The sequence below is a fragment of the Mustela putorius genome, unplaced genomic scaffold (genome assembly GCF_011764305.1).
Source record: "Mustela putorius furo isolate JIRA1106 unplaced genomic scaffold, ASM1176430v1.1 tig00004033_pilon_pilon_pilon, whole genome shotgun sequence".
Classification (NCBI taxonomy): domain Eukaryota; kingdom Metazoa; phylum Chordata; class Mammalia; order Carnivora; family Mustelidae; genus Mustela; species Mustela putorius.
This window is the reverse complement of record NW_025422169.1, coordinates 2,975,124-3,000,092: the sequence shown is the minus strand read 5'-3', so window position 1 is coordinate 3,000,092 and position 24,969 is coordinate 2,975,124. Positions and strand designations below refer to the sequence as shown.

The following is a 24,969-nucleotide window of genomic DNA, read 5'->3' as shown; positions in this document are numbered from 1 at the left end:
GTGCACAGAAGTAACACTGGGCCCCACACTAACAGTACCGCACGGCAAGGAGCGAGGGCAACCCCCTGTTTAAGAGTCTCGTGTTTTTCTTAGAGATGTGTAGAGTTTTACTATATAATGTACACGTTTGCAGCAGCATGAACAGAGTAGAGACATTTTAAGCTGTTGCCATAACATTTCCGAATTAAAGGCATGGCCTCCCATAAAGCGGGGACAGCCCTGAGCTGACACCTTCACGAGGAATGAGTGCACTTTGCTGTCGCCAGACCATGCCCAGGGTTTCTCCCACGTTGGGGAACAGAGCCACTGTCTGCCCCGGGTCATCGGAAACCTCACGCCGTGGCTGGACGGACCCAGTGGAGGCCTCCCAAAGCAGGACCACAGAGCACTTGCGCTCAAAGACGACTGAACAAATTTGCAAAAATTAGTAATGACGGGCCCAACTGAACAGTAAAGGGCTCACGTCCCACGCGCTTTGGACAGCACGGTGGGCAGCAGCTTTTTACCACAGTCAAGGGAAGGCCGACTGTGAGGCTGGAAATGAACCGGAACACAGCTGTGATCAATTAGTCTACGTATTCTTCCGTCTCTAAGAGAAGTAAGAAGGTACATAGTAGGACCGAGTTTTTTTTTTTTTTTTTTTTTTTTTTTTTTTTTTTTTTTTTTAAAGATTTTATTTATTTACTTGACAGAGATCACAAGTAGGCAGAGAGGCAGGCAGAGAGAGAGGAGGAAGCTGGCTCTCCGCTGAGCAGAGAGCCCGATGCGGGGCTCGATCCCAGGACCCTGGGATCATGACCTGAGCCGAAAGCAGAGGCTTTAACCCACTGAGCCACCCAGGTGCCCCTAGGACCGAGTTTTTAACTGGCGTGAGAGGAGAAGGTGAGAGGCAGGGCCCTGCCCACCGCCTGATTCTGGGAGTGGGAAGGCGGCAGCACGCTTCACGTCTTGGACACCTTGGCTTGGGAAGGCTCGGAACTTTCTGGCACACCCTAAGAAGCTGGGCTCAGAAGTGCAAGGAAGGATGACTCGGCACTCGTAGCATTTAGCCTTTCTCCCGAGTCAGCCTTGTTTCCACGTTCTTGCCGAGTCACCAGCCGGTGAGAGCAGCTGCAGGCAAGCCCGTTCCCCTCTCGCCACCCCACTAACGTGGAGTTGGGGCGGGAGAGCGCCGTGCTCTGTTCGGCCACAGCCCGGCTGAAAACCATTTCCAGCCACAAGTGTGCACTGGAGTCTAAAAGTGAAATAAGGCAAAAGCACAGCTTGAGACTAATCTAGAACACGACCCTCCACATCGTAAGGCCCAGAGCAGACACTCTGTCACCGCGCTGAGTGAACCCACGAGCAAACATCCCCCCATGTTAAGCTCTGGGTCACCGGCACTCAGTGGCTTCGCCGGGCCACCACTCACAAGTGGCCGCCTGGGAAAATGCCACGTTAGCCAAAGCTTTGAGCAGGAGTTCAATCTACCGCTTTCTTTTGTTTCCGAGATAGGAGATGGCCCAAACCACACAGGCCTTCGTGGTTCTTAGCAATTCTCTCCCCGTCCGCATGTTTTAAACGAAGGGACAGGCTCGTTACTAAGTTACGTCTGATGCAGCTTTTTCCTATTTGCGTTTCTGCGTCACTCAGAGGAGGTGCTGGTCACGGCAGAGCCCCACGGCCGCCACTCAGGCCTCCACGTGTGCGCAGTCCGTGTCTGGGGCGGCTCTGCGGCGGACCGCACGGGGCCCTGCCCTGGGACGCGCGGGGACTGCAGCCATTTGCTTTCACACGGTGGCCTCGAAGGTCTGGGGGACTCGCCGGGGGCAGCGGCATCGAGGCTTCTCTTTCCTTCCTGACTGAATGCCGGACTCCCCTCTTCCCAGAACATCGGTCTGCATCATCTAAAGAAAGGCCGCCCAGACCCACGTCTACTGGAGTACGTGGTGAACGGCCCCGTCCTTACATCCGAGCGCCCGAGGGACACGCGTACTCCGTGAGGCGCTGTGAGAAGTGACAACCTTCACGCGAACACGGGAGAGCGGCTTCCACTGGAGCTTCCGTGGGAGGCTTGGGTCCAGACGGGCCATTTGTATCCGTATTAATTTAAGGGGCAACATAAAAAAAATTCCTTTTTTGCGGCTCGAAGCACGTCTTACACTTTAGCTAATTCTCCCCGTCTCAGCGGCAGAATCAAAACTCCTCTAACGTATGGATCATCTTGATCATTCTGCGTGGACCTGTCGCTAGCAGGAACCTAACGTCCCACAGGTTTTTAATGTTGTTATAAAGGAAAGAGCGAAAAAGTGAGGCAGAAGCGGCGCAGAGAGCGGCCCTGAGAGAAACGGGGCAGGTGCGGGGCTTCTGCCTCTGCAAGATGAGAGCATGTCCTTCCGTTTCTCCCGCTGAACAGAACGAGAAGCTCTGGACGGTAGGAACCCAACAACCTGAAGTGGGGGGCAGAGACGGCAGACCAGCAGGGACCTGGGGGTGCCGGAGGGCACGGCACTGAGCACCTGGCTGTCAGCGTCCCTCTACATCCAAGACTCGCCGCTACAAGCACGGCCCCTAGTGCTGCCCTGGGCCTGGGTGAAAAGGAGCCCAGGGGACGCCTGCTCTTTCTAGCTGAAGGACTGGGAAAAGGGCGGCCCAGGGAGACAGAAACCTTTCAAAGATGGCTTTCCTGCAGGACGGAGAACCGCCCTGACCCTGACCGCGACGAAGGCCAGATGGCCCAGGCTCTTAGCCCCTGACAAGGGAGCCCGAGCCAGGACTCGCGTCTCTGCTGGGCAGCAAAGGGCCCCCCACGGAAGTGTCAGCGGGAACCACGAGTGAGCCAGGCTTCCGTCCCCCCAGCCCCCTGCAGTCACAAGGAAGCACCTGTGCTCTGCCAGAGCCGGGTCCCAGAAAGCAGCCACGTCGGAAGAACAAAGAACAGAAACGCCGCGGCAGGACAAGCACACCTGTTCCTGAAAGATCTTGGCCAGTGGGGCGCAGTCTGTCAGCTTGATGAACCTCACCACGTCGGTCACGGTCCACTCCAGCGGGTTGCTCTCCAGAACGAGTCTCTCCTCCTCCTGCTGCTTTGTGTCCTGGCGGGAGAAGGGAGGCAGCGGTCACCTGTCACCACCACACCGGCGGGACACTGGTAAACCCTGCGGGCCTGAGCCAGACTTTCCTCCTCCCTCTGGCCTCTCCCCAGGCACCGGACAGACCATAGGGACGTTCAGAGCAGCTCGTCTGGGTTACAGTTTTGCCTCCAATGCCTCGTGTGCCTTGGAGGTTAAAAGAAAAGGCGCCGTGAGGGCAGCTGCTGGAAACCAAGTTCAAGTCTCGGGCCTGCGCAGGGAGGAGCATCTCCAACTGCAGAGAGGACGGTACAAGGTGCCTGAGAACGTGCAGGAGGCAGCCAGCCCTTCTGCGGTTATGCTGCTGCTGACGGTGCCTGTGCCCAAGCTGACTGCTGACGGCCTGAGGGTTTGGGGGAGACGGGATATACTGTGTCATAGCATCACAGAGGTCCCCTGTGAAGGGGAAGCCTCGTGGCCACGGGACCCTGAGGGCCTAGTCTGTCTGTTCCCCTGACAGGGATCCTCAGCAGCTGGAAGAAAACCTTCTGGAGAAACAGGTGCCATGACCTCCCTCGGAACTCCGTCCAGGGTGGGCCATCCCCAGCCCTTCTCCCCAGACTCGGGAACCAGGCTGGAGCTGCCACGACTGCTGGTTTAAACATGGAGCCCCCAAGCAAGGCCTTCCTTCTTCGACACGCTGTGTGCAGCCCCGCCCCCACAGCCCAGCTTGGGGCCCGCGGCCGTTACCTCAGCCGGGTCCTGGCCGGTGGCCACACCCTGCTCTGCCCCCTCGGTACAGGAAGCAGCCTGTGCCCTCCGGCCCCTTCGAGGCCTTTCCACGGGTGGCCGGCGCTCGGGCTCTGAGCTGCTCCTCAGGGTGACGGCCCTCCGGGGCCGCGCGGAGGGGACCTCGGCTGAAGAGGTATCTGTCTGGTCATCGCGGAGCTCAGAGCCGGTCTCCTCACTGCCCGTGTCCTCGTCCACGGCATCCCCATCCTCCTCCTCGCTCTCCTGGGGAGAAGCGACGGCACTGACTCCAGGGAGGCCGTCTCCCACCGAGCTGGCCCCATGCAAACCCTCGGGGGGCAGGGTACAAGGCCCAACCAGCCATCCCCAGCCTGTCCCCGCCGCGGCCCTCTCCTGGCCCACATGGCCGAGCGGGCGGGATCTGCTTTCAGCGGCTAAAGCACCGGGCTCCTGGTACTCGGAGTGTGCAAGCACCTGGCATCACACGTGGGCCGCAGCCCCAGCCAAGAGCCACCGCACGTCCAGGGCGCATGCAGGAAGGTGCCCTAAGCAGGACATACCTCGCCCGAGCCCACGGCCAAGTCCACGGCGGAAGATCTCCGCTTCTTCTGCACAAAGATGGATTTTCGCCGTTTCCTGCGTCTGGCGGGCTTCGGGTGTCCGCTCTCAGTGCTGGCTTCCCCTATCGGGGGCTTCACGATCTTCTTTCTCTTTCCATAGTAATAGGCTGCAAGGAGAGAGGATCCAAAACGTCTTCTCATGATCACACACACGTAGTACGTGGACACAGAGAGCACAGAGAGCAGAGGGAGGTCGGGCAGGAGAGAAGAGAGAGAGAGAGAGAGAGAGACCGGACCATTCTTCCAGTCAGAACGTCCCCCCCTTGCCCTCGTGGTTAGAAAGTGTTAGGGGCAGACCTGTGTGTTTTCAAAATTCACACGTTAAAGCCCTCACCCGCACGGCACTGTATCTGCAGTCAGGGCCTGTGAGGAGGTGATGAAGGTCTTCGAAGCGTGGGGCCTTCATCCCACAGGACCGGTGCGCTTATGGGAGGCGGAGCAGAGCGAGGAAGGGGAAGGTGCACAGAGGGGGAGGTGTGAGGACCGCAGCCAAAAAGAGAGGCCTTTGGAGAAACCAGGCCTGCCAGCACCTCGATACAGGTCTCTAGTCACACGCACAGCACCCGTCAGAGTCAGTTAGCAACTTCCAGTAACGACCGCTACATTTTGTAAATTAAACGTATACTCAACTAATTGAAACCACTGCTAAGGACCCAATTCTCAGTGATGATCCCAATCGAGACCCATCGCCCAAAGTCTCGGCCGTCCCACAACATAACCCCTACTGTTCCATCTAAAACCACATGCAGAAAGGCAGCCTTTAGCTATGGTTGGAAGGAGCCAAGAAAACACCCAAGCACACAGCCCTGCGGCTTCAGTGGAGCACACGCTCTGTGGTGGAGCGTGGCTGCCGTGGGTGCCCGCGCCCCTGCATTCCCCGCGAACGCCACCTGGCCCCAGCGTTCTGTTGTCTCACATGCAGAACGAGACCAGTGCGACCCACAAAGCAGGACGATCACAGCTTCACAGTTGTCTCCGTGGACCAGTCACAAATGAATAAGCACCTGTTCACACCCAAGACCCCGCGTGGGCTAGAACCCGGGGGAGTCAAGAAGGTGGAGGAGCAGGGGACCCTGAGCTCGCCTTGTCCCTCCAGCACAGCTAGAGTAAATATCAAATCCTCAGGAACAGCCAAGAAACTGATCTGAGGGCTGAGAAAACACAGCACACACCTACCAGTGGCTTTCTAGAAGCCAAATGCTGGAAATCTGAGTTTGACCGAATACAACAAAGGGGCAGCACACTTTCAGAATCCTGGGCTTACACTGGGGTGACTGCTGGCCTCGGGGCTCCCAGTCCTTCCCCAGCGTGGTTCTGTCGTCCCCCCAGAGCATCCGTGCAATCTGCAGCGGTATTTACGCTGACCCAGGGGTCTCAGGATTTTGATGTTTCATCACATGGGACCCAGAAAAATCTCCACGTCATTTCGTTCGTATTTAATTGGAGCTGGGGTAACCCGCTTCTTCCCGTCTGTTACTGAACAGCGTACTCCAGGGGGTCTCTCCTCTGGCCCAACGTAATGTGAGGGGAAACAAGTTCTCCAGAGAGGGCGGTGACGTCCCCGTGTCCTAGCAACACACCCCTGGCTGTCCGGGCGTGAGCGCGGGCGCAGAATGCCCAGTGGCCCAACCTCACAGACAAGAGTGCTAACTCCTGGCAGGAATGGGGCGGAAAGGAATTCTTAGGATATCCATGCACCCATACAGGGAAAACTACAAGGAGATTCACACGCCAAATGGTGGCTCAGATTGCTGGTTATGACACACGAATTGATCCGTCTCAGCTGGCTGGGGTTCCCAGCACATGGACCGCACTCCCGTGTCCCGTTCATGCGCCGGTGGTTGGAATGCAGGCTGCGGGAGCAAAGCCCCAGGCCACCGAGCCTGCAAAGGCCAGAGCTGAGGAAGGATGGGACCTGAAGAGGCCACTAAAGGCGGCAGAGGAACCACACGTATGAAAATCCTGCCAGGGAGGGGTCAGAGCAAAGGTGGAGGGAGTGGGGGGCACCCTGAGTGCCGGGAACAGTGCGGGCTGCCTTTGCACCTCGCAGCAGCCTCATCAAGGAGCTCAGAGAAGGAGATACAGATGGGAGGGGGGGTGCAGGCTGTGACAAGGAGCTCCCCCCGTCCCAGGCGGCAAAGGCAGGGTCTGTACTTCCTCAGCCTGAGGACCAAGAAAGCGATGCCCGTTACCAGCTGCAACCGAGAGCCAGCTTCACCCCGCTCTCCCTCAGCCGGGTACGTTTCCAGACTTACCGGTGCCCGAAATTCACAGCCCGCCCTTCCCACCGCTTCTCTGCCATCCTGTCCCTCCGCGGGGCTAGGGACACGTAGCGGCCACAGCAAATTTTAAACAATTCTTTCATAGCAATTCCCATGAAAAATTACTCAAAGGTTTGTTTTTTTTTTTTTAAATCCACCAACGACTTGTAGGCCCCCAGCCCCATCTCCTTTCATTCTTTGTACTTACTGTACTTGGTTTTGGTGTGAATGGAGCAGTTCTCCGGGCAGTTCTCCGAAACCAGCACGGGACTAAACAGATTTGGGCAGCATTCCAGCTTGGCACAAACCCGCCGGCAGAAATCTGCTACCTGGTCAGACGTCCGCACGATCTTGGCCACGGCGCGGTACGTTTTGCCTCTGTACCTAGAAACGAGGAAGAGCGACGACAAGACCGCACCGTTACTCACACCTGCCGGGCACACGGCACGTACTGAAAGTGGCCCCTTTATTTTCCAACCATAAGGTAGGCTGTGTGCGATTCTCCCGTCATTTGCTTTTATCATTCCTTTGGAGCTCGGAGTAGTGTTTTTAGGAAAGCACCACGTGCACCACGACCGCAACGAACCAGTGCTATGGAGCTCGGCGTGGCATCGCTCCCTGCGGTGTCTGCGGTTCAACACCCACTCCAGAACCCTTCAGAAATCCAGATGTTGTCACCTGCTGCTCATCACGTTTGAGGGAAAAAACCAAAAGACAAAAAACAAAACACTGTCTCCTGCTAAGAAAAACCACGGGCAGTGAAGTCTCCAGCATAACACTGGAGACCAGCTCTTCGGGAAAGCAGGCAGAATGAATGCTGGGTTCAAAAATGGGCACGGAGTCCTTGGGCCAAGTACTTACAGGGATAACCACGTAAATAATGCTCGGCTGGAAAGGGGAGCACTTGGATGTAGGTTCGAGCCACATGTCAACACATTTTTAAGATATCACTGGTAGAAAACACTTGCACACATCTCTGTTCGACCAGTGTTGATTTAAATGACACGTCACAGAACCCAGAATCCACCGACACAAAGAATGCATCAAAACCACGGGGCCTGTTCAACTATGCCCAGAGGTGCACCCTGATTTTCAAGTTGAAATCCTTTTTAAAGGTATTGTTTATTTTATTATTTGAGAGAGAGAGAGGGAGAGAACAAGAGGCGGGAGAGCAGAGGGAAAGGGAGACGCTCCCTCCCTCCCGACGCGGGGCTCCACCCCGGGCCCTGAGATCATGACCTGAGCCAAAGGCAGACACTCAACTGAATGAGCCACTTAGGGGCCCTCAAGTTGAAATCCTGAACAACAATGTATGTTCCAGGAAGACAGTGGGACCTTTGGTAGGTAACACTCGGGTTAGTTTTGGGAAAACTAACCACCATCCAGAGGCATAAACTGCCAAGTAAGCCAACACTGCCGTCCTGCTCGTCCCCATCTGTAGGGGTGATGGGCACGAGCTCTCTGCCAAACCTGCTTTGCACACTCGTGTTGCAGGTTTCCAAGAGCCTGCCGCAAAGCAACAGGGACACCAGGTAATTCGTGCAAATGGCGTAACGTAAGGAGAGCATCGCTTCGGTAATTTGCAAGTGAAGTATTACGTTCAAAACCTAGATCTGGTTCCCTAAGAGTAAGGCAGTGATAAAAATAAAAGGAAAATAAAAAATAAAAAATAAAAAAAATAGAGCAAACTGATCCTGAGTTGCGTTCAAGTAGGCTTTCTCTGTATGCCTCTGAAGACCAGAAAAATACTCCTTTTCCTAACAGATCGTTGTTTTTGTTTTTGTTTTTTTGTTTTTTAACAGTATCAACAGCAAAGAAATTAAATTCTAAGTTAAAAAAACCGGACTTCGTGTTCATTCTGCGTCTGGTCTCTCTGATCCCAGCCCCTCTGCACTCTTCTTGCATTTCTCTGAAGTGCCTAGCTTGGCTTTCTGTGTCTTGAGAACTAAAAAGCAATTCTTTATAGATAAAGATCATGCTTTAAATCGCATCACCCTTGAACAACTGTTGATTTTTCTAGGACCTCTCCTGACCCTAGATGTAGGCACACAGTTCGCGCTCCACTGAGGACTCTGTGGTTCACGTCTGGCTGGCTTGTGCTCCGAGCTTTTGTTATGCTTCACGGTAAAACCAGCACAGGTCCGCGGACACGGGGTAGCCCTCCTGCTCTGGGGAAGGCTTCCCTTACAGTTGTACCCACTACGGTTTTGTAGCCCTAGGGCTCCCTCCCTTCTAAAGAGCTCTATATCAAAATTCTTCAAGCTCCTTAAAAAATTAAATGATATCAAATTTTAAAATAAAGGCAAGAGAAATGTGAAAATCGGGTCCAATTCCAACCTGTGGAAGTCGGGCCCGAAGACAGGTGTCTGAGACCTCCAAATTCCGAAGCTTCCAGAAATACATTAGAAGGACGTGAAGAGGACAAGAGCAAATGCCCACGGGAGAGAGAGAAGGCTCAGCTTCTTCTTCCCTTCTGGTTTGGGACGACCCCGTGGAAGCAAGCGTTTTAGTAAACCTTTCCCATTTAGGAAATGTCAATCCAAGTTTATGAAAACAGGATCCTGGTATAGTTAGTTTAAAAGTAAGAGAATCCCCTCTCCTTGCCTGCCCTTCTGGAACAAGCCCATCAAAGAGCTATGGTGATGGAGGAGGAGGGCAGGGAGACTGGGCAGGGAAGGTGTGCAGGCAGGAGAGGCTGGGTGTCCTGGCCCCGGGGTGGGTGGATGCGGGAAACACTGGTGGTGCTGCCAGGACCTCCCATTCCCACTGCTGGCCCAGACGCAGGCCCTAGAGGCTCTGTTCAGCTCCAAGAGCTCGCCCCCTCCCCTCCTGTGGGCATCCCCCATGCCGCGAGTCACTGTAATGGGGCAAAAGGGCCCGACCACTTGGGCCCACCTCGGGACGACCATGGAGGGCCATTCCAATGCCAGAGGGGCCCGTGGGCTACGGTCCGTCTCCCCCTCTCCCTCAGGTGTTGTTCCAAGGGCCCTCCTTAATTAAGAGGATCCAGACGCGTGGCAGGTGAGGACGGAGGCAGGATGACAGCATCTCCGCCCCGCTCAGAACGCAGAGGATGTCTGCCCCTGCGGACAGCCCGGCATGGGTCAGGTGCGAAGGCCCGGATGGGGGTGAAGGGAACAGAGGGACAGGAGACAGGTTCCAGAGCGGGACCTGACCAAACACAACAGACTAGAGACAGGCCAGCCAGGTGTCCCCTGTGTGTTGGGGGTGGGTGCAAATATAGGAGAGAAAAGGCCAGAGGGGACCCCCCCCACCCACGGTGTTAGGCAGGTCGGAGAGGGGGAATCAGAGCTCGAATTCGGTCACAAGCGTGCAAGAAAGGCCAGGCTTGCGGGCCTGACGTTGCAGTCTCTAGAGAAGCTAGTCACTGTGGCTGGTGTCTGGGAACCGCATTTTGGAGGTTATCCAGGTGCTGAACTGCGCCCGGCGTGGGTGAACCATGTGTTTTGTGCTGAAAACGGGACCTGCTTGCTTGGCTGGCCCATGCCAGGCAGCGTGTTGCCCGTGGGACCAGCCCACAACAAGAGCCTTGGCCTGGGCTTCTCTGGATGGAATCATCCCATGAAAGTCACTTCCGCTGCCGGGGAAGCAGAGCAAGCAGGAGGACGCCTGACATGGAGATTCTTCCAGACCCCACCGGCCTCTCTCCTCCTCACGACCTCGCTGCGTGTCCTTACTACGTCACCGTGATCAGTTTCAGCCCACAGTAAAATCATAGCACTCAGTCCCCACAGCACTTGTAGGAAAATTCAGACCATGGAAGAGGTCATGAGGTCTCCCGACCCAACAGACACAGAAGTAAATATAAATATGTTTCTTTTTGTACATGTGTATGTCTAGACACTCACATGTGTATGTCTGTCTACACACACACACATACACACACACAAATGTCACTGCTCTGTCCAACGAGAAAGCCCAAGAGACACAACACCTCAACAGCAATGCACTTAAACGTGTCTAAACCTGGCTGCTAAATATCGTTTTTCACCTCCGCCCACCAAAAACAAACAACAACAACAACAACAAAACAAAACAAAACCCAACCAAGTCTCCTTAGAGAGGTGGCTAAGTCCAGGACGAGGCAGAGAAAGAACAAGATGATCTGGGAACAGTTCACTGGGTGAGAAAATAACCAAGTATCAAACACTGATGAGAAAGGTCAAGGCGATAAACACAAAGCCTGCTGGGGTAGCGTGGGGGGCGCCTGCGTGGCTCCGTCCGTTAGCTTCTGGCCATGGTATCGGGTCCCAGGACGGAATCCTGCATCCGGCTCCCTGCTTCTCCCTCTCCCTCTCCCCCTGCTCGTTCTCTCTCTTCCCTCTCTCAAAAAAAATAAATAAAAATAAAAATAAAATAAATAAAAATAAAAAATAAATAAAATCTTAAAAAAAAAAAAAAAGCCTGCTGGGTATGGTTCCCACTGGCCAAATCTGGGCCAACCCGAGCGTCAGAGTAAGCTGATGACGTCACCCCACTGAACGAACGTGTAGCCCCTGAACTCACACAACACAAACAAGGCTCTGAAAAGACTGAAAGCCTGACAAAGAGGGATATTTACGTAGTACAGAGCGTGCCCCCACCAGCTGCCTCTGCCCCACAGCAGCGTGGCAGACGTCCCTTAATTAGGTGATCAAAGTCAACACCCCCAGGGAGGGGTGCACAGAGACGGGCGTCAGCCAGCAGGGTGCTGTGGGAACATCCTTACTCCTGGGATACTCCCCACACACCCCCTGAACCCCGTCATGCAGAAACATGAAAGAAACTCCCAAAGAAGCAGCGTTCTGCAACGTGGTCCCTACCCTCCACAAATATCAAGGTCATGAAGGTCAGGAAAAAGTCCGAGTAACTGTTGGGGCGCAAAGGGACCCTAAGAGACAGGGCAGCCCAGTGCCCCGGTTCTGCCCGAGGGACAACACTGGGACAGTGGAGACACGAATGCTAGTACATAGCACTCGTGTGCACCACCGTTCTGATTCTGATTATGTGGGAGAGCGTCCTTGCTGGTAGGAAATGGTTATGGACTGGGCGGCGATGGGCCATCATGCCAACCATTTACTCTGAAATCCACCAGGAAAAAGAATGTAATTGTAATAAATTGTTTATATAATTTAAAGTCATTTTTCTAGAAGTCTGAGACTGTTTCCAGATAAACACGTAGAGAAGAAATAATAAAAATGCTGGGTGTATATTGACTCAAACTACATGAAGCTTAGTATATACCACGATTTCCATCTCTGTTTTCGCGTGCTGTGGGTTAGTACGGGCATTCGCTTTTGGATCTTCACGCAACGCGGGGAAGACACATTGGACCTTACAGCTCCTGGCCTGTTTGGAGCCAGCCAACAAGGAGGGTGAGTGTCTGCACAACCCTTGTTCGTGAAGACGCACTAAACATACACAGCTACCAATCTACCAAGAAACGCAGGCAAAAGGCGGCTCCAGGACTGTACCCATAGGCTGGGGTTTAATGGTGACTGCATGCACACAACAGGGTCATTTCTGTGTTCTCTGAGACGCCGCACAACGTGACCATCCGAGCCTCACAGTCTCCCAGGGCCATCGCGGGCAGGTCAAGCGTCAGGAGCTCCGCCAGACGTGGAGAGGTGGGCGGGCCATGCCCAGGGCGCGAACTGAGGGGCGCCACCGCGGTCCCCTCGCTAGCCTGTATCGCAGGTGGCCGTAGAATCCGTTCTGCAGCTCTCCGCATCGGGAAAGGCTGACACACAGTACGCCAGGGACACACTTCTGCAGGCAGAACGGGAGGGGAACACCTCAAAGCATGGGATCAAGCTCCTTGCTTTAGCCTGTCAATGTGAGTCCAGAGGGAAGGACCCTCTGCCGGGAACTTAGTAAAAGGACCAGCAAGGCTGTTGTAAACACAAGGTAAGGTTCTTCAAGCATGGAGCACAGGTTCAGTGAGGAGCAGAAAACACTGGAAGACATGATCCAGCTAGTGCACAGCAGAAAACTCCCTGGTCTCGGAAGGAAGGAAGGAAGGAGAGAGAGAGGAAAGGAGGGAAAGAAGCCAGAACTGCCGCGGCAGGACAAGAAGCGAAGATAAAGAAGGAGGGACCCAGGGAGATGTGCGAGCCGCCAGCGGCAGAGGAGCTCCGCCTCCGTCACTCTGAAGACCGCCCCCGTTCCCGGGGCACCTCGGCCTTACTGAGGCTCCAGAGACGCGCGGAACTTGATCCTGTGTTTATTAGCAGGGCGCCCGAGCACAGGCTGGGTGACAGAGGTCTCAGACACCCACTGTGAAACAGCACAGGATGCCAGAAAGCAGAGGGACGCAGGAGGGATCCTCTCCCGGGCTGTCCCTGTGGGGACCCCGGAGCCAACCCAGAGACGATTTTAAGATGAAGACAGCTGAGATCCAAAGATGCAGCAAGCAGCTTTGCCAGAGCCTCCATGAGCTGACTAAAAGCAGAAACTTCTGAGAAACGAGGACTGCCTTAAGTTCCTTCTTTGGAGTGGCTTCTCACCCTGGGGGAGAGACCAGAGTAAACCCACCATAAATCCCCTCTCTGAGGAGCTTCATGGCCATGGAAAAGAAAGACTGCTCGTGCCCACCTAAACCAACTTTTCCACAAACTTTCTTATCTTCTACTTGTTCTCCTAAAAACTCCTATGTCTTTCATAAAGAAACCTATTTGGGGGCGCCTGGGTGGCTCAGTGGGTTAAGTCTCTGCCTTAGGCTCAGGTCATGATCTCAGGGTGCGTCCTAGGATCAAGCCCCGCATCGGCTTTCTGCTCGGCAGGAAGCCTGTTTCCCCCTCTCTCTCTGCCTGCCTCTCTGCCTATTTGTGATCTCTGTCAAAAAAATAAATAAAATTGGGGTGCCTGGGTGGTTCAGTGGGTTAAAGCCTCTGCATTTGGCTCAGGTCATGATCCCAGAGTCCCAGGATTGAGCCCCACATTGGGGTCTCTGCTCAGTGGGGAGCCTGCCCCCCCCACCTACTTGTGATCTCTGTCAAATAATAAAATCTTTTTAAAAAAAACAAACAAATAAATAAATAAAATCTTAAAAAAAGAAAAAAAAAAAAAGAAAGAAAGAAACCTATTTGTTCTTCCCCTAAGGGCCTTTGCTCCATACTCTCTTTCCCCTACTGAGCTAGGGGTAACATACACATAAGCTCCAGATCCTAACTTCCCCTTCAAGTTCCCCATCAGGAAGCACTCCTGTGTGAGTGCATGGTGCACCTGTGAGTAAAGTCTTTTCTCTTGCTCATCAGTCCTCTGTCAGTTTAATTTGCAGGCTCCCAGGAACTGAACATTACAGGATACAGAAAAGGTTTTTTCCTCCTTGCCATCAAGAAGGAAGTATGGATAGTCTTCCAGTATCTTCCTACCAATCAAAGTGGGGGTTTATTTCCACATGTGAGTACATCAGGCAGGGTGGAGAAAGAGAGATGAAGACGGAGAAACAAGGATGCTGGGAAATATTCACCTCTTTCCCCCGAGAAAAACTGGATTTTGAGCCAAAAAGAAATCCAGAGTGAAAAAACCCAACAGTGATGTAACAATCCACTCTTGAATTCCAGGAGGAATTCAACTTGGGAGGACTCCAACTGGGCCAACGTTCTCTCATTCACTTGCAAAATGACCCCAGAGCAGGACCTTCTAATAGAACTTGGTGAGGCAGCGATGGGGTGTGAGAGCACAAAACCAGGTTCTACTCCCGCAGGCTGAATCCACGCCCTGAGGAAGAATTCTGAAGGAAGAACTCAACTCTGCGGAGACAGAGAAGCTTCCCATGCTGGAAGACCTTCACTCCGTTCCTTAGCCACAATGAGCGATGGTCCTGACTTCCTACAGAAGGGAGCCTTTCCTTCACTGCCACATCTCTGTGATCTTCAGAACTATGGGCAACGCTCTGGTTCACTGGCTTCTGGTCTTATGAGACACAACCCCTCAGAAACTTCTGCCATCTTTCTGGATTCCTGCATTTCAAGGAATGAGAACTCTGAGTAAGAAAGGGGTATGTGTGCGCTTATTTTGGAAAGACCCAATCCAATTCAGAACATCCTAAACTGGTCTTTGTTGGAAGCAGAAACACCAGGCCCACAACCTGGGGAACGTCCGCGCGCAGAAACTTGGGCTTATGTTCCACAAACTGGTTCAGCACCTGCTTCCTGGAATGTTAACGGCATGTTTTCAGGAGGTGATCGCATAAATCTGAGCGAGGTAAAAATTAACAAATGAACAAACTAATAATTTTTTTTTTCAACGAAAGGCCTCTGTTTGCAACTCCTTTTCCACACAAATCATTTTGCTGCCAAATATTACATCTTGCTACTCACAAAATAGAAGCATGAGTAAAAGACCAAAAAAAAAAAAGCGGGGGGGGGGGGGAGAAACACATAAAAAATCAGTAACTGCTTATGAAAAAGAGACCAAACTATCGTTTCTATAGAGCCAAGTGTGACTCACCTTGAAGTTGTGACTTCCCCTGCGTCTGCCTAAATGATAAAGAAGTCTCATTCCCTCCAGTTACAGAGGACAATTCCTCTTTAAATATTCTGAGTAACTGTAGCAAAGGACTGTGAAAATGTATTAAGCCTTTACCTAGATTTTAAGACGATCACAAAAGCCCCTCAAAGCAGAGTTAACAGTCTTTCTCCCCCCAAGAAGATTCTAGAACATGTTGGAAAACATTTAAATGTCTCTAGATGCACACGGTTGGAATTATTTTTTTTTTAATCCCCCTAACGTATAGCCTAAATTCTTCCTCCTGAAATTCAAACTAATGTAGGTCAATTTAGTATACGGAAATGCACTGGAGAGAAATGTTCTCTTCCAGGACTGCTGAATGAACTACGTGAGAACCTACTTACTCTTCGGAACCACAGCTACCTGGGTTTTGCCTTTCAATATACGCTGAAGACTCCCAGTACAGACTCCTTACCCGGTGCTCAATACTGCAGTAAGTTCTTTAAGTATAAAAGGTGTGGCTGTCAGATAAATAGGGGGAAAATCATCAAGGGACAGAAGATGACGATGTTAGGTTTTTCTCCCACGCACAGGTCAAACCTTTTCAATGGCACCTCCATCCTCTCAAGAAAATGGGTCTTTTCAGACGAGGAAGAACGAGTCAGAAACCCCAACTGCTCAGCGACTGCCCTCCCAAACCCCAGGACTGATGATCTCTTGTCCTTTTCCCCTGAAAGCACTCCCCGTGATACTGTCATTGGAGGACAGGGACCCAGACAACCAAATGCCTTAAATGCGAGTCCCCCCCGCCCCCACCCGCCGGAGGTTAATTTTTTCAGGACAGGATGTGTTTCAGCCTTCCAGCAAAATGGGAAGAAGGCCGGGCTCTCTCCTCTCATTTGCACCAAAAAAAACAGCCAAGTTGTCAAGATCTAAAATGTTGTCGTTTTACATCAGAAGCGAGGAGGTGACTCAGCACACAGTACCCTTAGAAGGAACACTCCCTCCCCCTGTAAATCTGTCATCATTAGCAGCTGCTTTTGAGACGCCACTGTGATCCAGAACTCTCGAAACCCAGGGCAGACAGACACATCCTCGTTGTAAGCTGCCACATAGGATCCGCTAAGGAACACACCGTCGTCTACGACCTAACAGGTAACACATCGCCTTCACGATCAGGCAGGGCTGACTGCCCATGTCAGTTTTGACTGTATGAGGCTGGATTTCATAAAAGCTCTGATCGACCTGGTAACGTGAAAATGAGTGCCAACACCGCAAAATTAACTCTCCCTATCATTCCGGTACCTGGGGCAACTTTCTGGCTTGTTTAGCAACAGGGGCGATTTTAATGGGGTTTAAGATTTTTGTCCCTGTCCTATTTCCTTATCTGTGAGGTGTGTTTGGGAGGTACGGAATCTTACAGAAACTGTTTAAAGCAAGTGTTTCTCTGTACCAACACATGCTCAAGTTTTTGGCCACCGCTGTTCCGGGGCATTGACCTTAGAAAATGTCGAGGTGCTGCTGATCTCCCCCTCAGATGAAGTAGAAAGATAAGGAACAGTCAGCTGGTGAAAAACCTGCTTTAGTTTCTTTTGCACTACAGGTGATGCTCATGTATTTTTTTTTTTAATAAATTCAGTTGCTTACATTTATTTCTATTTTTAAAAAAAGTAAATTGTTAACAAACCACACTAATTACAGAAGCGGTATGGCTGGAAGAGACCATTAATTTTTCCCATTAATCATAGCCTCTCAGGTAATTTATAGGGGAGGCTCATTTAAATACTTCTCGGGAAGGAGGAGATACGTGCCACGTCTCACCGGCAAGCCACTTCACACAAATAAACGTTCTCCCAACTAATGCGTATTCCCTCTGATGCCTGGGACTTGGCAGCGCATCGCTGGACCACAAATGACATTTATGGCGTCTAAAATTACAGACGTGATCAAAAAAGAAACTAGGAAATGCTAGGCCGAGAAGACAGCGAATGGAGAGTCGCCGAGTGGCATCCCGCCAACCTCACTCAGGACCAGCGTGGTCAGGAAACCACACAGGAGGATAAAACCGGTCAAACAAACCACTTCACATCCCTCAACTTCCACATGAGCAGGACAGGTGCTTTCTTTAAAGGGGGCTCAGCCACACACTCGTCGCGGAACGTGCGTCCCTGCTCAGAAAGATCTCATTTCCCAAATGTCACATCTGAAGACTATGTGAGGACGCTGTTCCACAACAAGCTGACCAGTCAGATCTAGTCTGCGGAAAAGCTAAACGAATACCAAGGACCCAAAGTCGAAGCGATTATTAACAGAAATTATCTTGACAAATTGATCTTCTTCTCTCCGCCTTCTAAACACGGCGCTCAAGCTTCTCCATCCAGCAGGGGCCGTCCGTTTCGGAGCTCGAGCAACTTGAGCAAGGTCAACGTACCCTCTTTCCAGTTAGCCTATTTGGAAATAAGCGGGACCAACTACATTTCAACCCACACCCATTTACCAAAACCAAGCAGAGGATAGGGTTCTTTTTATCTTTTAACACTGCCAACTGTCGGAGCAAAGAACATCTATCTGTGTCTGGCAGAGCTCCTCACAGTATCGAATATTAAGAGTTGTCCGTGAATCACAAATAATGACAACAGATATCCTCTCTTTCGTAACTATTCCCCTTCTGATCAAATAATCTGTTGGTCCTGAAACACAGGACATTCTGACTCTGAACGTTTATCACAACAAAGTTACAGTTAAACAAATCTCTCCTTTTGTTCCAGAATCCCAAGGCTTAAGGCAACTCCATGAAGCAGAAACGCCAATAAAGCTGCACACAGCGCTCAGCCCAGAACTAAAGAATGGCGGCCCCTCCCATCTGTCTGCACTTTGCGGGCTGTGTCAGGCAGAGGAAGGACAAGTTTCAAAGCAGCAGGCGCTTACCAGACCTTGTTTCCCAGAACTGAGAACACCTACTTTGCCTTCAGCGTCTCCTCCTGAAAATTCCAGTGAGGATCCTCCACCAGCTGCAATTCTCTCAACACCCTTCCAGGCTTGTAAGCCGCATTGATGATCATGCTAAGAACCTGTGGGGGAGAAAAGAGCAGCAATGAACTTCAGCCGCATCCACCCCGGCTAAGCCAAGAACGCTGCCCCCACCACCCGGCGAGTGCTGGCCGCACACATCTGCTGAGTGGGGCAGAGCATCCTCCGCGGCCGGACACCGGCTCGGCTCACCACCCACGGGGTCCAGAGGATGGCAAAATCCAGTCCCCCTGGCGGGCATGTGGACCGCTGGCCAGAGGGCACGGCGGACTTTCCCAGTCGTGTCTGACGGAAGAAAAGCGGATCTATTTCCTCTAAAGAGCCATTACTTTGCAATGGGATTGGCTACTGAGAATTTTTTATTTTTTAAAATAAATTTCAAAAGGAATCAGTGGGACGGAGGCAACAGAACAGATCTGCACTGACAATTCTGAGTGGACTTCAGGTATCTGTCCAGAGACTAACCAAGTATCTGAAAATCACCTGATGCCGGCTCAGTATACAGACGATTCACAAGAGGACGGTGCTCTGAGATGTAAGCGCTTCGAAGGACCGTGTGGAGTAACCAATACTCTCCCGTCTCCTATTTCCTCAAACCTCTCCTTTATTTCCAATTCCCAGCCCAAGGAAGTCCACCAGTGGTCCGTGCCTCCTGTGACACTACCAGAAAGACGGGACATTCCGCCCTGTGAACCCATGCGGGCTCTGAGAAGGTCCCATGTTCCTATTAACCTCGATGTGCCCCTTGAATGGAAAGGCCACAGAATTCAGATCCCACGGGGCAGCCCCCCCCTTCCGTAAGCCAGTCATTAACCACAAACGTCTGCAAGCTCTGGCAAGTTCCAGAGCGGCTGCCACTTGGACATACTGCGTGAAGAATGGGAGGTACGACGTAGCCTCCAAAGGACCCCCCCCCCCAGTGTGAAGTTGCCCAAAAGACCCCTTGCTGAGGATCCACCATGTGTGAGCCCCCTGTCGTGGCAGCAGGAATGCGTCACTGTGCCCGGCACGCCTGCGGGGTCTTCCGCCCTTGAGGGGAACCAGCCAGGCCCTGAGCTCACGTTTGCAGGTTTCTAAGCAAAACACACACCCCTGGGGAGGGGGTGTGAGAATCGCCATGACTGGAGTCCCTGCCAGAGCCCCTCTGCCTTTGGGGAGGACACCGCACGGTATCAGGGGGAGGATGGAGATCGACGTATGTGGCCTGGATTTTTACGTCGCAGTGCCCGAGGCACTGGCATGTTCTGCACCCTGATTTGATTCTGAAAAAGAACAAAGCTCCCTATTACAACAGAAGAACCAATCTTTACAGTATTTCAAACAGTGCAATAAGCCTGCAAGTGTCTTCTCTGAGCCGGGCCAGCGCTCCGCTGTGTTGCCAAGTTCCTATAAATCCCTGGCAGGAGCCCATGGCCCGTCCGCTCAGCCGAGGCACTAAAAGGCCAGAACAAGGCCATACAAGCAGTTTTGCAGTGTTTATGTTTTCTGTGTTAGAATAATCATCCGATTTTATTGTTTACTGTCAGTACCATTTGCAGAAATCGAGTTTAAAAATAAATCCAATTAGAACTGGCTGAAATAATGCACGAAGTATTTATCAACAGACAATAAAATTTAAACCAATTCTTTCCATTGTATTTCACGAGGAAGGGCCCAGAGCTACATGTTATTCGCTGCAGAACGAAATGTATTTGGAGATGGTGACAAGAAAATGCCTTCCAGAGTTCCATTCAGCCTGGGAACAGGCAGCCATTAGGTTGTCAAAAGCGTCTAATATTGAATAATTTTCCCATGGCATTTCCGACGCCGCACTGCGCGTTGCCAAGTTCAGCAGGCTCACCGTCAGACTTTGGGACTGTTGGCTCAATCATTCTTCTGCTCGCGACATCTTAGCGCATGACGACTACCTCTAGGAAAACAACTCAGTTGGCAGCTGGTACCACCATCCAGAGTCAGAATTACTGCTGCCTGTACCACACGGTGACTCAGGTCACTGGATTATGCTCTTGATCACAAGGGGTTGCGTGGACCCTGCCCACAATTAGCTAGCAGGATGCGGCTGTGAAGTTAATAAACATTATTCCCAAGAAACGCACGTACAGGCGTTGGGGTAACTCCAGGAGGAAACTCATGCTCCACGCAACCTTCCCTCGGCTTCTTGGAGTCCATGACATGGGTGGTGGAGAACACACCTCACGCAGAAGTCTCACCTCTGCTGGTGAACAGATCTGGGCTCGAACCCCAGTTCCATCTTGTAGAAGGATGAGTTCTTGGGGTGCCCGATTGGCTTTCCTCCTGTAGGATGGGGACACTGCCATTTATCTGGCTCATAAGGGGATCAGAACATTCCACCCCAAATACGCCATTTTGGCATAGGATTATTTTGAGTTGAAGGCAACGGAGAACTACACACAGGAGGAACTCTCCATTCTGCCCTTTCCTGCCTAGAAGCAGGGCCCAGGTGTCCCTTCACGCCCGCAGGAGGAAGAGGAGAGCAACCCTTGTCACTGGAGAAAGCAACATGTCCCTGAGATGACTCTGCAGAAACCACCTTCACTAAAAGAAACCTCAACTTCCACTGGTTTTCCTTATACTTGCCTTCCCACAGCTCAGCGCCCTAGAAGCCCGAACCCCTTTCCTTGGTCTCTCCCCTCTTCTACCTGCACTGCCGTTTGTTAAAATGGTACGGAAACATCTCAAGCATAATGGCCTCCCTGGGTTTTCACTTGTTTTCTGTGAGCCCCTGTGCACACAACATAAACCTTCCCTCCTACTGATCTGTTTTGTGGTCCGTTTAATTCACATGCCCCAGTCACTAAACCTGAAAGTAGAGATTTTCCTTCTCTACAACAGGAATGCCATGAAAAATAAAAGAGATCACATATTAGCACACAAAAAACGTTAAAAGGTAGCCCAAATCGCAGTATCAACCCAGTCCTCGCCAAGCCATAAAATAAACTGTCCAGCTCGCTATCCCCGCCAGCCCCCATGGATGGGTCAGTCTTCACAACTCTGCAAGATAACTCTGCGTCAAAGCTCCTTGACTTTCTTGCCACTGATTCCTTTTCAGAACACAACTTCTCATAAAAGTACTCTGTACTTTTAAATTCCGCTGCTTCAATTCCATTCTCGACTGACCCAAATCCGATTCCTCTTCAACCACGACACACGAGTGCTCTGGGAAGGTCACCGAGGACCTGCCACCAAATCCAATTAGCACTCCCGGCTCGCTGGGGCTCGGAGGAACCGGCCGCGCGTTCCATCGCCTGGCCTGCAGCACCTCTCCCCGTGCTTTCCCTCCCTCTGCTCCGCAGGAACAAGCGCTTATGCAGAAAGCGGGGAGCGGGTCAGGTGCGTGGGGGTGGGGAGAGGGTCAGGGGAGGCAGAACACAGGTAGGCCGTGCCAGCCACAGGAGCTCACTCTGCACACCACGTGGGGCACACAGGAGCCGCTCGACCAACGTGGGTTTCTTCCCCCAACGCCTCCCCTTTCGGGCGCTCAGAAAATTATGTAAATTGGTGGGAATTTTTTTTTGTTCACATCATGAAATTATGTGATGCCATGATTTCCTTTCATATCCACGGTCATGAAAACTCCCAAAACACCAAAGTAATTTAGATAATTTCCAACCTCAACTGTATCATATGATCAAAGTCAGAACAATGTTGAAAGTGCAGGGAACCACTTAATAAGAAAATTATTTCTTTGAGTGTCAAAATCAGAAAACACTTTAGAAAGCAAATATGGCTCCCACAGCTTGAGTTCGGCTGATTTAATGGAAAAGAGACAGATTCTCAACTTTGAAAGTATGTAATTTGCTAAATTCTAGTGACTGTGGGGAGGCCTCTCTTTGGGGGAGACTGGCTCCTGTGGAAACAGGAAGGAGAAGATTCCCTCTTGGGGAGGTCGAGGGGTCAGAAAAAGGATCTGGACACAAAGCAGCCTCCCCCACATGCTCCAACAGACATTTCTCTGCAGTGCCTTCAAGAGCCATGGTTACAATAATTAGCTTTTTACAGGAACTGGGGCCATCAAAGGCCCTCGTGGGCCTAAAACATTTCTCCTTTCCAACTTCAAAATCAGAGGAATGGAGCTAATATGATAAACAGGTTGCTTGTTTTTTGTTTTTTTTTTTTTTTAAAGAAATCTTTTTTTTTTTTTAAGATTTTATTTATTTGACAGAGAGAGATCACAAGTAGGCAGAGAGGCAGGCAGAGAGAGAGAGGAGGAAGCAGGCTCCCTGCTGAGCAGAGAGCCCGATGCGGGACTCGATCCCAGGACCCTGAGATCATGACCTGAGCCGAAGGCAGTGGCTTAACCCACTGAGCCACCCAGGCGCCCCAGGTTGCTTGTTTTTATTCCCCTGTAAAATGATAAAGAATTGTTCCTGCTTAATCAGCAGTTTCTCCATCCATAGGGTTTTGAGCCTCAGAAAGGAAATAACCTTTTCAAGTGATTTACTCCTGAAAACTACTTGTTTTCATTTCGTCTTCTCAAAAACTGACGGCTCTCTGCACACATTCCTTTGCAAATGCTGCGTGTGATACTAAATATTATCTAATGATAAACTTTATGTTCCTCACTCCTTTTGTTGTTGCAAAAATGTTACTGCTAATAATAACAATTAGACGTTTTACCAAGTGGAGAACTCCACTGCTTTGGCCAAAACTGATTTCGACTTTCATTCGATCCTCAATGGAAGGCTGACCTCCCCTGGCAGCCCACTACTCGGGAGGGGAGGTGCTCCCTCTGTCCCAGCGGCAAGGCTAGGAAGCCCCCGGGCTGCCCGGTAGGTAGCCTTTCCTCCAACCCAATCCCACGCCAAAGAACTCCTGGCTCCATTGCTTCAACTTGATTGAAAGATCATTTCTCAAAAGAGGCTATAATTCCCAGGAATTCTCTACCTGCCCCTGGAAGGCCATCAGAAGAATCCCATCAGACCCTAAATCTTCATTCACCTCAGTCACCAGAAACCCATCACTTCTAGAACATTCTTTATACCCAGAATCTGTTCCCTTAGGACTCTGCATTTCCCCCTAGTATGACCCAATCTCAAGCCCTTCCGTGCAAGCCCAATGCATCCCTTCTGCCCTCTATCATCAGCGAAATATCCTAGAACCCCACACGCTTTCCAGAATATTCTTCACCCTATAATTTTCCCTTCTGCTCTTTCCCTTCTGCACCCCAACCCCTATTCATATGTTGAAATGCTAACCTCCGTGTGAAGGCATTAGGGATGGGGCCCTTGGGGGAAGATTAGGGCTCCATGAGGTCTTGAGGCTGGCCCCCCTGTGCTGGAGTATAACTGTGAGAAGAGACCCCAGCGCCTATTCTCTCTCCCACCATGGGAGGACACTGCGAAGAGGCATCCAGCCCCACGCAAAGCAGGACCCGCTCCGTGGGCACCCCAACCTCGGGTTCCTGCCTCCAGAGCTGCGAGGCCCACGTCTGCTATCCGAGCACGTCTGTGGCGTCGGCTGCAGCAGCCCGAGCAGATCAGCCACCCGCCTCTCCTACACCGTCACCTTCCCTGCTCTGCGGACAGCTTCCCTTCCTGCAGGAGCCCGTCCACGGTCCCACCCTCAACCGTGACAACTCTCCCCTCCTCTCTCACCTTCCTGCGGCCACCTTGTTCACTCTCCCTTCTCTTCCTAGGACTGTCTGCACTTGGGGGTCCTCCTCTCCTCTAGCACTCTCTGGCACCCACCCAGGGGTGCTCCCACGCCCACAACGTGCCCGCATCACCAAAGAACAGCCATCCTTGGTTCTGTTCTTATCCAGCCCTGCTGGTGCCTTGAGGCACTGCCCTCACACCTTCCTTGGTGAGCACCCTCTCCTCTACCTCCAAGACACCAGCCTCTCCAGGGCTTCCTGAATCCCAGCTCGCTTTCCCTGGGTCCCCCTCTGTGCCTCCTCCCACAATAACAGTGGGGCTCAGGGCTCAAGTCCTTGGACCGTCGACTTCACTCTGCGGTGCACCTGGCTTTCAGCATGGCCGCAGACTCACAAACTAATGGTTCCTAAACTTCTATTTCCATCCTAAACCTTTCCCCAGCTCCAGACTTGTGTGTCTGCCTCCCCTGGGATGCTCGGTGGGCATTCTGTTCAAATAAGACAGATTTTATCCATCTGACAGCTTCCCCTTCTCAATAACGTCTCTCTTCTTAGTGCTCACAGCTGACTTGGGACACCTCCGTGAATTCTGCTGTTTTCACAGTCCATGCCCATAGTCCAAATGAAACACTCCCTGTCTCCAATATATATCAGCTTATTTGTGTACTGTCCACTCCCACGAGATCATAAGCACCACATGAGGGACTGTATTTTGTTTGCTGCTGTATTCATAGTAGTCACAATTACACCCGCCAATAGCGGGAGTTCAGTAAGTTGTTTTTTTTTTTTTAATTTTTTCAATGAATTTCAATATGAGCTCTGAAATGAGTTAAAAATATTTAAAAATATATTCAAAAGTTATTTAAAAATAGTTAAAATCAAACTGATATCAGAAATTAGTGACTAATTCATCCCAAGGATATCTTTGATACCATAAAATACACAAAATATGTGTGGATACAGACCCAGGGGGTAATATTTGCTCCTGACTTTCTTTGCTACAAAGGCCTATCCTACAGCATGATGAGAAAGTTCCACGAAGGGATCTTACCTTCCTGACAGGCAAAGAACAAAAACTTAAGCTTTGCCAACCCTCCCAGACATCGGCCAGCATGCTGTGAAGTCCGGCTTCACAGGTGACGTGTATGTGACAGTTTATGCCCACACCCAGGCTTGGTGCTTTGTTCTTT

General features: G+C 51.5%; 1 protein-coding gene across 5 annotated transcripts in view; it reads right to left on the bottom strand.

Annotated features, from left to right (window-relative positions):
* SFMBT2 (Scm like with four mbt domains 2) overlaps nucleotides 1-24,969 on the bottom strand; it is a 229,218-nt gene that overhangs the window by 10,425 nt on the left and 193,824 nt on the right. For 4 of the 5 annotated variants that reach the window (XM_045072350.1, XM_004757948.3, XM_004757947.3 and 1 more), the window contains 5 exons: nucleotides 18,097-18,206; nucleotides 6,890-7,065; nucleotides 4,361-4,527; nucleotides 3,801-4,064; nucleotides 2,946-3,074 (listed from right to left, as the gene is read on the bottom strand). In XM_045072350.1, the coding sequence (XP_044928285.1) occupies nucleotides 2,946-3,074; nucleotides 3,801-4,064; nucleotides 4,361-4,527; nucleotides 6,890-7,065; nucleotides 18,097-18,206 (846 nt within the window). The remainder of the gene's footprint in view (nucleotides 1-2,945; nucleotides 3,075-3,800; nucleotides 4,065-4,360; nucleotides 4,528-6,889; nucleotides 7,066-18,096; nucleotides 18,207-24,969) is intronic. The other variant, XM_045072351.1, reaches the window with a different exon arrangement.